Raw genomic sequence first — 12,306 nt, 5'->3', positions numbered from 1 at the left:
ATAACAAAGTCTTGAGAAACTTTTGTTATTGCCCAAATACTTATTTTCCACCATAATTGCAAATAAATTCATTAAAAATCCTACAATGTGATTTGCTGGAGAAAAAAAATCTCATTTTGTCTGTCATAGTTGACGTGTACCTATGATGAAAATTACAGGCCTTTCATCTTTTTAAGTGGGAGAACTTGCACAATTGGTGGCTGACTAAATACTTTTTTCCCCCCACCGTGTCTGTATATATATATGTATATATATATGTATATATATATATATATATTCAGCAATTAATAGGCTACATTTGGTTATTATGATATGTATTAAAAGCTGTGTAATATAATTTAGCAATGCTAGTCATTACTCTATTCTTTAGTATTAATTGCATTCATTTGTTTCTAAAGTATGTCATTGAGAAGATTTGAAAAAGGCCGCTGCTCCTTTAAGATAAACGTTCCAAAAGAGATAGACATGGCTAGCCAAGATGAATGCTAGGTGTCTCTTTGTAGCTTTCTTTTTGCACACTATCAACAGTAGTCAGCATATTGCTAGTACGTTCACTATTGAAGGTTTACTTTTGTAAATCACCTTCCCTAAAAGAAATAAGCTCAGCGAGTAGATTGATGGGCGCTTCTTTTTGCTCTGGACAGCTTGCGTGTGCCGTGTGAAGGTATCAACTCATGGAGTGCTCGAGAGGTTGTAACTCGTGGGAGCGTGGTGGTGCTTGAATGAGCGGCCAATCATATTGCTCAAATACAAATAGCATGACATTTTTGTGTGTTGTCTTCAATGGTAGACAGCGACAGAGCAGGTAAATGTTAAATTGAATGAAAGGTTACTGACGAGATCCACTGGCACGACATGTTTTTATTGGCACCGAGCCAGCGGGCCATCTTTAACGTGCCAGAAAACAATAGGCTAAGTGGATTAACACATCGTTACCACATTATATGGGACGTGCAAACTCATGCCCTCTCCCTCAGTGTAAAGAAATTAGACGCACACAACACACACAGGTACTGATAGGCAGGACAGACAGCAGACTGTCACACCAGCAGTGTTTCCCTGTCATCGCTCACTTTGTGACTGATAGGCGCCTGTCCCATCAATAGATTGCTAGAAGAGGCATATTGTTCATTCTAGTGAGAGAGGGCTCCGCAGACTTTTTTCTGACTAGCGATTTGAAAAGTAGCCTAGTTAATTTAAGTGGAAAAAGTACCTGGCTGAAAATGACTAATCGGCTGTATAGCTGACGAATGGCGCTAGTGGAAAACGCTGTACACCAACAGAGGGCATTCTTGCCTCAGGCTTACAATAGTCTCAGCACCTAGAAACCCCACCAGCTGGGGAAGACATGCGCAGTCTCCCCATGGATGGTATACTTGGTTTGCTTGGGGACCATAGGATTCAGTCTGATATACGAACGCGCTCGTCTGTCTTCGGTTCTGGGGGACTTTGGCAACCCGGCTCCATTGCTAAAGGATTGCACTGCATTCTTTATGAGAGCCAGGGAACGTGAGTAGTTTTCACACTACTTCTCAGTTCTTGGAGAAAGAGGACATAGCTGTTTGCGGCCTATCGCACTTCACAGTCCCATTCCTTGTACCCTGCTCTTGGTTCACGCAAACAGGATGACTATCTGCTCAGGGCCCGGTGTCCCGATAGCGATGGAACTTAGGCTTATGAGTGTTTTAACGATGCATCTTTCCTACAACGGCCCAAGATGTAAAATGCAATGCTAAGTGTGTCGTTGAGGCATCGTATCGATACTGATAGGATCAAAAGAAAGGCAGCGCTGCTCTCAGATCAGCGTTCTCCATTCAAATCTTACCTTAATTATTCCACAATACTGACGACAGATCAGCTCTTAGAAAATATATTACAAATATTGGCTACAAATATAGAAGCAGCATATTCTAATGCTTACCGTATAATAATGTACTAAATCAAGTTTTGGCACATTATTTCGCACGTTGTTACACAAAAATTAGCCTACAGACAACAGCCTACAATTAGCAAAAAATACTAATATGGTATGGTGGCTAAACAACTATCGGAACGGAACATCTGTTGTGCTTCAAAGGGCTATGCCTATGTTACAGATCTTCAGCTCTACTCCCCTGTATGTGCACTCTTGCTATAACTGATAAAAATATCTAGCCTCTCCACTGTGGGAGAATCTAGCCGTCATCAGCTTGCTCATTTGGGTGCAGGAGCAATAGCCTATAACGGGGGTACACTTGTGATAGAATAATTTGGTAATGACTATTTATTACACTCCACTTTATGAAATGTGTTAGAATCCTGAGACTATAATCTAATAATGTGTGTGTGTGTGTAAGACCAGTAAAAATTATGACATTGTGTTACTATTTAGCAATGTGAGTAGGAGTTAGACCAGACAACAAAGGACAAGGAGAACTGGCTACAGACAACTGAGAAACCAAGATGGAGGCCTCCCAATTTAGGGAGGAGAGAAACTGTTAGGCTTGGAAGAGAATATGAAACATGTTGCAGGATATTGTGAGGACGGCGATAACTGAGGAATGCAGCCTGCCCGAGCAAGGAGTAGACTATGATAAGAACATGTGTGTGTGTGTGTTTGTGTGTGTGTGACCTGATGGTCAGGAGAGCACATGAGCTAAACCCAGGTGTGAACTTACAAGATGTGTACAGTGGAAAAATACAGCCCGCCTACAGCGGATTTTTCCTCTGACGTGTGCGTATAAAAATATTGTACGACCATTTTGTTGCAGAGCGCTCTCATGAATAAATATGCTGACCATGAGCAGAATTGGGTCTTTGAATAATTCCCAAAAGGTTGTAAATCGCTTAGTTTAAATAAATTAAACAAAGATTTAAGAAGTGTTTGACTTCAACCATTGAGATAACAACATTCTTGTGACAACTCGTGAAATTGCTCTAGGTGGAAAATTGCATTCCACACGCCTAGCTTCCCGGTCTCTCCATTACCAAGTATCGCAATTTTCAGCCGTAGGCAGATGTACTCAGCCTACACCCTGGCAGCTGACCCAGGGATCGGCCGATCCAAACAAACAGAGATCTTCAATCCCCTTCCAGGCATGGTGGCACTTTGAGCCTGACCAGCGAGAGAATGACAGTTAATAGACAGCTCTACCGCTGAAAGTTGTGCAGAGCGCTAGACCCCTTGCCACATGCTCACTATATGGCAATGAGTGGCGAGTGTTTGGACTGCCTGCCATTTGGTTTCAACAACAATACAGTGGGGAAACGGCCCTTGATCTGTTGTTTTACGCAGGGGGTGCGTCGCTTACGCTCATTATCCAAAGCACTAGTCCCATCCTGGGATGTGTCTTATGCTTGAGGCCATTTCACAGCCGACGTTCGAGCTGCTGCAAAAGATAGGAATGAGATTTCTAGTTTAGAACCACTTCACTATTAGCCATTGCATCTGCATACCAAGCGGGAAAGCTGCAAGCACCGTCAGTTCACCACTTACAGCCTACACTTTTCCCCCGGGTTATCCAAGGTTGCTTTACAACCTAACCCCGTTTTTTGTGTCTAAAAATCAGTGGTGCTTATAATTGCATAATTTTAAGAGCTGTTGGCTTTTCACCCACCACTTGTGTCCAGTGCGCATCTACATGGACAGGACGAGAGCCCTACTAGAGCGATCAGATCTTTGTATCTTGGGCCCTATGGACAGTGGAGTCTGTCATAATGGCAAGGGTTTACACCTCCGGAGGGCTTACTCCACCAGAGGTATGGTTACATAATGGGCATTATTCAAGGCATTTTTGTTCAAGAGATTTGTAGTGTGGCATGTTGGGGTATCCCCCATACCTTCATGAGGTTCTACTGACTACATCACTGCACTCTCGTAGCACATACAGTGCTTAGTCTCGAGGCTTCTGAGATTTTATCCTGTCTAGACAGTATACGAGCACTACGGGGCATAAGTGAGAGACCGAACAAGTTATTGAAATAGAACTTAAGGATACCTAATGTAACCCTGGTTCTATGATATTATGAGTGAGGTCTCTCACCAAGTTACCCTTCACGCTTTGCATAAGGAAGACGAACATGTACTTTGAAGTGAAGATGGGAGCGGATTACGGCCCCTAATATGGGAAGTGGTGTGGTCCACTATTGGCCGTTTGTCCTGTCTGTCTATGACAGACATTGTGTGGTTGGATCTTCCTACACTCCGCCCCTAAAAGGGGACGCTGACCATAAGTAAAAGACCTCACACATATCATAGAACCGGGATAACATTCGGTAACCTTAAGACTTTCAAGCAGGAGCGATGACTAGTATGTGTTTGCAGCTACTTGCCTTTAAACAAACCCAAAGTGTCAAATTGTTACTGCTCTGAAGTTCAAAAGCAATGTTATTCAATAAAAAAATGTATTGGCTAGATATTTCAACTCTGTATGGCAAGCGCAAATGTTTGACTGAATACGTTTGCAATCACATCTTTGTTTTCGCGAGACAGCGTGGTATCAAGAATCCTCACGACCAAGTGAAGAATCTTATAGTGTGTGGGGCGGCAGGTAGGAGTATTGGGCCAGTAACCGAATGGTTGCTGGATGGAATCCCCTGACATGGTAAAAATGTTGTTCTACACCTTAGCAAGGCACTGTTCCCTAGGCGCCAATGACGTGGATGTCGATTAAGGCAGCCCCCCGCACATCACTGATTCTTAGGGGTTGGGTTAAATGCGGAAGAGATATTTCAGTTGAATGCATTCAGTTGTACAACTGACTAGGTATCCCCCTTTCCTTTCCTTTGATCTGTGCCACATCGTTTAGTGAAATCACCACTACGTTGACAAGCCGAAAGACGGTTGTTTCATGTGAGCGGCTCAGCGATGTTAGGATTTTGAAAGTCGTGTAGTGTACACCCGGCATTACCCTGCAAGGCTAAATGGATTTTCCCCATCTTCGTCTCAACCATTGATAAAAAGCTATGCTTTTCTTGTCAATTTGAAAATCAAGCTGAACGTGAACGAGACTCACATTTCCCTGTACAAAATCAAAATACAATTTTATGCTCGCAAACACATATTTAGCAGAGGTTGTTGTGGTTGTAGCTAAATGCTTGTGTTCCTAGCTCCAACAGTGCAGCAATATCTAACAATACACACAAATCAAAACAATTTAAGAACGGAATCAAGAAATATAGAAATATTAGGACGAGCAATGTCGGAGTCCGGAGTATGTATGCACGTGTGTATACAGTGCATTCAGAAAGTATTCAGACCCCTTCACTTTGTCCACATTTTGTTACTTTACAGCCTTCTTCTAAAATTGATTAAATAGTTTTTATCCCTCATCAATCTACACACAATACCCCATAATGACAAAGCAAAAACAGGTTTAGACATTTTTGCACATTTATTCAAAATAAAAAACGGAAATATCACATTTACATAAGTATTCAGACCTTTTACTCAGTACTTTGTTGAAGCACCTTTTTCTTCTTGGGTATATAATAATATAATATAATAATAATAATATGCCATTTAGCAGACGCTTTTATCCAAAGCGACTTACAGTCATGTGTGCTTACATTTTTACGTATGGGTGGTCCCAGGGATCGAACCCACTACCCTGGCGTTACAAGCGCCATGCTCTACCAATTGAGCTACAGAGGACCACGCCATGCTCTACCAATGACGCTACAAGTTTGGCACACCTGTATTTGGGGAGTTTCTCCCATTCCTCTCCGCAGATCCTCTCAAGCTTTGTCAGGTTGGATGGGGAGCGTAACTGCACAGATATTTTCAGGTCTCTCCAGAGATTTAGATCGGGTTCAAGTCCGGGCACGGGCTGGGCCACTCAAGGACATTCAGAGACTTGTCCCAAAGCCACTCCTCCGTTGTCTTGGCTGTGTGCTTAGGGTCGTTGTCCTGTTGGAAGGTGAACCTTCGCCCCAGTCTGAGGTCCTGAGAGCTCTGGAGCAGGTTTTCATCAAGGATCACTCTGTACTTTGCTCCGTTCATCTTTCCCTCGATCCTTACTAGTCTACTAGTCCCTGCCGCTGAAAAACATCCCCACAGCATGATGCTGCCACCACCATGATTCACAGAGGCTGTAATCGCTGCCAAAGGTGCTTCAACAAAGTACTGAGTAAAGTGTCTGAATACCTATGTAAAATGTGATATTTCCATTTTTATGTTTAATAAATTTGCTAAAATTTCTAAAAACCTGTTTTTGCTTTGTCATTATGGGGTATTGTGTGTAGATTGATGAGGGGGGAAAACTGTTTAATCCATTTTAGAATAAGGCTGTAACATAAAAAAATGTGGAAAAAGTAAAGGGGTCTGAATTCTTTCCGAATGCAGTACCAGTCCAAAGTTTGGACACAGGGTTTTTCTTTATTTTTACTATTTTCTACATTGTAGAATAATAGTGAAGACATCAAAACTATTAAATAACACATATGGAATAAAGGGTCTGGTTGAGAGAATGCCAAGAGTGTGCAAAGCTGTCATAAAGGCAAAGCGTGGCTATTTGAAGAATCTCAAATATAAAATATATTTTGATTTGTTTAACACTTTTGGTTATTACATGATTCCATGTGTTATTTCATAGTTTTGTTGTCTTCCCTATTATTCTACAATGTAAAAAATAGTAAAAAAAAGAAAAACCCTTGAATGAGTACAGTGAGGGAAAAAAGTATTTGATCCCCTGCTGATTTTGTACGTTTGCCCACTGACAAAGAAATTATCAGTCTATAATTTTTATGGTAGGTTTATTTGAACAGTGAGAGACAGATTAACAACAAAAAAATCCAGAAAAACGCATGTCAAAAATGTTATAAATTGATTTGCATTTTAATGAGGGAAATAAGTATTTGACCCCCTCGCAATCAGAAAGATTTCTGGCTCCCAGGTGTCTTTTATACAGGTAACGAGCTGAGATTAGGAGCACAATCTTAAAGGTAGTGCTCCTAATCTCAGCTTGTTACCTGTATAAAAGACACCTGTCCACAGAAGCAATCAATCAGATTCCAAACTCTCCACCATGGCCAAGACCAAAGAGCTCTCCAAGGATGTCAGGGACAAGATTGTAGACCTACACAAGGCTGGAAAGGGCTACAAGACCATCGCCAAGCAGCTTGGTGAGAAGGTGACAACAGTTGGTGCGATTATTCGCAAATGGAAGAAACACAAAAGAACTGTCAATCTCCCTCGGCCTGGGGCTCCATGCAAGCTCTCACCTCGTGGAGTTGCAATGATCATGAGAACGGTGAGGAATCAGCCCAGAACTACACGGGAGGATCTTGTCAATGATCTCAAGGCAGCTGGGACCATAGTCACCAAGAAAACAATTGGTAACACACTACGCCATGAAGGACTGAAATCCTGCAGCACCCGCAAGGTCCCCCTGCTCAAGAAAACACATATACATGCCCGTCTGAAGTTTGTCAATGAACATCTGAATGATTCAGAGGAGAACTGGGTGAAAGTGTTGTGGTCAGATGAGACCAAAATCGAGCTCTTTGGCATCAACTCAACTCGCCGTGTTTGGAGGAGGAGGAATGCTGCCTATGACCCCTAAGAACACCATCCCCACCCGTCAAACATGGAGGTGGAAACATTATGCTTTGGGGGTGTTTTTCTGCTAAGGGGACAGGACAACTTCACTGCATCAAAGGGACGATGGACGGGGCCATGTACCGTCAAATCTTGGGTGAGAACCTCCTTCCCTCAGCCAGGGCATTGAAAATGGGTCGTGGATGGGTATTCTAGCATGACAATGACCCAAATCACACAGCCAATGCAACAAAGGAGTGGCTCAAGAAGAAGCTCATTAAGGTCCTGGAGTGGCCTAGCCAGTCTCCAGACCTTAATCCCATAGAAAATCTGTGGAGGGAGCTGAAGGTTCGAGTTGCCAAACGTCAGCCTCGAAACCTTAATGACTTGGAGAAGATCTGCAAAGAGGAGTGGGACAAAATCCCTCCTGAGATGTGTGCAAACCTTGTGGCCAACTACAAGAAACGTCTGACCTCTGTGATTGCCAACAAGGGTTTTGCCACCAAGTACTAAGTAATGTTTTGCAGAGGGGTCAAATACTTATTTCCCTCATTAAAATGCAAATCAATTTATAACATTTTTGACATGCGTTTTTCTGGATTTTGTTGTTGTTATTCTGTCTCTCACTGTTCAAATAAACCTACCATAAAAAGTATAGACTGATCATTTCTTTGTCAGTGGGCAAACGTACAAAATCAGCAGGGGATCAAATACTTTTTTCCCTCACTGTGAGTGTTCTAAAACTTGACAGGTTGTGTGTGTGTGTGTATATATAAATAAATAAAAAATATAATGTGATGTATAGACAATATGGACAGTATATGGATAGAATATGTAATATATCTGAAGAATAGTATATGTACAGCAATAGTTAAATAGGAAAGACTAGGGACTAGGGTGATGCAGACTGAAGGGAAATGCTGACACCAGATGAGGCATACATACAAGGTGGTCTTGTGGTCCCTGTAGCGGCCGCTGCGCTCCCTGCTCCGAGTGCGGCTCCGGCGCCTCTCCCTGCTACGGCTCAGCTTTCGCTCGCGGCTGCGGCTCCGCTTGTGATCATGGCTCTTCTTGCGATCCCGGCTTTTGCTTCTCTTCCTGTCTCTGCTTCGGCTCCTGCTCTTCTTTTTCCTGAGGAAAGAGAATGACCCAATGTGAGGCAGTGAATAAGTAAAGACCAATAAACAAATAATAAATAGATGAGCGTTGCTTGTTACCAAACCATGTCCGTTTCACTTACTTCTTGCTGCGTTCCTCGTGGCCATTGGGACTACTGTGCTTGATCTCATCCTAAGCAAGGTCGATAGAACAGCATGAGGACGAAGAGGCAACATTTCAAGTTGTCAGGATAAAGGGGGGTGGGCACAAGAAAAAATATAATAATTGTTTAAAAAAGTATTCATACAAATGTTTACATGGGGACTGAGATCTACAGTTAGGGGCTTTTAAAGAGTGTCTATTCACTTTTTTTCTCTCTCCAATCATACTGTCGATTAGCCATTTAGCATATAGTCAAGCTCTATGAGTACGAATCCAAATCCAAACTCATATCTCTGGTGCATTTTTCTTAAGCAGCCCCATCCAGATCAGTACCAAGGCTATTCTTTGCCTAAGACCAATGTGGCCATGCTAGCAGCCAGACACTGATCGATTTCCAGTGGGGGGGATGCCATTCCAGTGATCTTCACCCATTTTCGTTCGTGGACTGTAAGAGCTCGATGCCACCTCTGTCACACATCTCGCCCTGAAGCAAACAGGGATTCACACTGCTTAGTAATATATACTACCAAGGAAAGTCATGATTAAATAAGATGAGGTATATGAAACTCCCTAGTTGGTACTGTAGCCAGCAGCATAGAAGAGTTCCATGTTTCCTACTGTTTGTACTCTATTAAATACAGGCCTTACATCAAATGGTGGCAAATATAATGGACTTATGGGAAATAAACATTTACTCCTCGTGAACGAGCATGCAAAATAATTACATTCTGGTCAACCATGGAGAAAAAGCAATTTTCAGTTATACAGGTTATGTAAAATGTATAACTTGTTGGTGAAAACAGTGTAACGACAAAATTCACACTGCCTCCCTCACTATAATGAGAAATAAGAGTGTACATTGTGAACTAACATACCTGCTTCCTGTACTTAACCATACATATCTCATGTATTAATTGTAAAGGACATGCAATCATGTATTTCAATAATGTGTCAGCTTACCAAACCTTTATCATTACAGAGGCAGATTTTTACTAAGAGGTCTTAAATCAATAGCGGGGTAAAGTCAATGTGGAACAACCACATCATGCATACAGATATTTGAAAACTGTCTTCATGGTATGTCTTTTAAATTAAAGGAATTGGCTTCTCGACCAGGCCCAATGGGCATTTGTGTTTTTCTAATCGACCTGGCTAACGTTCTGCAGTTTATCACAAAGCAGAAAGGCTGTATGTGAGATGAAACAGTCAGATGGTTTGGCCTACAATCATCTGTCATGTAGGCTAAAATATGGAACACCTCACATAGAACCCTGGATTCTACTTTTTGACAAACTCCTCAGACATGCGACAGTCATTGTTTGACAGCTGTCAAATTCTTGGTTACCACCCACATGCTCAGAAGATGGTTTAGCGCATTTACTGATGGGATTCGGCATAGTCCATGCACAAAACATTAGCCCAGTTATTAAGATAAAGGAGAATGTCAAGTAGGCCTGATCAAGAACCCAGTTCCTCAATTAAATGTTATTGTGCATCCACTGCATTCGCCTTGTAGACTGGCCATTCGATGACCACAATTATGTTACCAAGGGAACCACAGTACAGCAATACATTGGGCAATTACTACCTTCATTTTTTGACAGATCACACTGGAATTCATGGAAGTAGAGGTGAGATATCGTTAGGCAAGTCTACAAAAAGAGATAGATGGGCATTTATTCATAGTCTGAAAAGGAACTGCAGCATCACATCAGAAACACACATAGAATAGGCTAGAAATGTAGGGTCTGGGGCAAAGAGGTGACATAGACCACCACAGTATTTACAATAAAGTGCATTACAAACAAACAATACCTTAGGCCAAAACCCACCTTTCGATATGGAGCCTCAAGCATTGCTTCTATGTCAAAGTCATCAGCCATGATGATTGAGCACTAGAGGGAAAGGTAATAAACATAATTTAAACACTGTCATAATAACGTTAGCTACAACGTCTTACAAGAACCGCGGATTTCCAACCCGTTGATGCAAGGGTTTGTTTGCATTCATTGTACCACAACTTGCTATCTACGCTAACATTAGCTAGCCAACATGCTAGCTAATTAGCGAACAGTTACGTTTCAGTTCACCCCACAAAACATTACTAGCTAGTTAAATCTGACCGGCCTGTGTGTTTACCATACCGGCTGGTCACTATGGGCTTATCTTGGTTAGATAACATGTTGTTCATTTGACCAAAGACCCTATTTGACTTGACCACGTTAGCTAGCTATCACAGATGAACAGCAGGTAACTACTGTAGTTATCTATGACCACAAACGAAGTAAATAGCTACTGTACTAGAATACTGTATGTAAGTTAATTAATTAGTTATACAACGTATTACGAAAGACAACGTTCAGATATGCAAGTAGCGAACATTAAGTACCTGAAATTTGTGGAAAATGTTTCCGCTCAAACAAGACCAACTCGTGAGGTTCTTGTAGCTTGTTCTTGTTGCAACAAGCAAACAGTAGCTAGCAGGCCTCTCGTTTGGAAACTACGAATACTTCTTCTTCCACGATGCTAATAGCAAACTAACAATGGCTACATGTAAATTCAAAGACGATTTTTTTATATCCCAAAGCAGTATACACTGTATAAAAAGACAACAATCTAAACATTGAGTGCGAAAAACTGTTGTTGCGTCTTTTTCCCCGTGCCCATCTAATGGCGCATGCTGTAAATAATCAGTGGTCGCGTTCCAGGCTTAATACATTGCAGTCGCATGCCAGATCTAAAGGACAGTATATATCAATATATTGTATATACATGAATGGACAAAGCAATGACTGTATATATCAAGGGACAAAGGCATCGATCGCGTGACACCATTGATTCCTATGTGAAGACTTAATAGAGTACCACAGTATGAGTCATAAAACCTAGAGATCAAACAAGGAAATGGTTCCAATCGTTTTTCCACCATTCATTTTTCCCATAGGGGATTTTAGAAACTGACTGTGTTTCGTGTAGGCTTCCCCTGGCGTGACGTTTTGATAACCATGTATATCTCTTTAGGACAATATTACTTTTATCGATACATTTGCCTGTATTTACCCCCCGAAAATGAAATACTAATTAGCTGCTAATGTGGCTATCATAAAGAGCTACAAATGCCATGATAATAATAATAATAATGATGAACTGGATGGGACTGCCGATCGAGGCAAAGGTAAGAATCTCTGGATTAACTATCTAATGTTAGTTAAATGAAGTAATGAATAAATTAACTACATTTCTTTAAATGGACAATTCTGTGAACTGTCTTGTGCAAGTTTTAAATTGACACAATACCTGTTAGCAAAGGTGTCAGCTAGAGATGATGTGCAGGAGCTTGCAGGGATTTGTAGTCTTGCATAATGTCTACTTTGATGCTAATTACCATTTTCGAATCTGAGAGTAAATAGAGCCAAATATATTAATAAAAGTCACATTGTCCAAGAGAGATTTACATCGTTATCAAAACTTCACGCCAGGGTACGCCTACACAAAACACAGACTTTATTTCAAGTGTTTCTAAAATTCCC

The 12,306-nt window shown here is 41.5% G+C and overlaps 1 protein-coding gene across 6 annotated transcripts in view; it reads right to left on the bottom strand.

Annotated features, from left to right (window-relative positions):
• Positions 1-11,588, bottom strand: part of LOC123492052 (RNA-binding protein 39-like) — a 51,894-nt gene extending 40,306 nt beyond the window's left edge. For 2 of the 6 annotated variants that reach the window (XM_045223947.1, XM_045223948.1), the window contains exons 1-4: positions 11,166-11,588; positions 10,609-10,671; positions 8,757-8,806; positions 8,462-8,647 (exon numbers count right to left, since the gene is read on the bottom strand). In XM_045223947.1, coding sequence (XP_045079882.1) covers positions 8,462-8,647; positions 8,757-8,806; positions 10,609-10,659 — 287 coding nt within the window. In that variant the 5' untranslated portion in view covers positions 10,660-10,671; positions 11,166-11,588. Of the gene's footprint in view, positions 1-8,461; positions 8,648-8,756; positions 8,807-10,364; positions 10,429-10,608; positions 10,672-11,165 lie in introns of all 6 variants that reach the window. The other 4 variants (XM_045223949.1, XM_045223952.1, XM_045223951.1 and 1 more) reach the window with 4 other exon arrangements.
• Between the last annotated feature and the right edge of the window lie 718 nt (positions 11,589-12,306).

This window comes from Coregonus clupeaformis, chromosome 12, assembly GCF_020615455.1.
Source record: "Coregonus clupeaformis isolate EN_2021a chromosome 12, ASM2061545v1, whole genome shotgun sequence".
Lineage (NCBI taxonomy): Eukaryota > Metazoa > Chordata > Actinopteri > Salmoniformes > Salmonidae > Coregonus > Coregonus clupeaformis.
The sequence above is the reverse complement of the archived record's forward strand: the minus strand, read 5'-3'. Positions and strand labels throughout refer to the sequence as shown.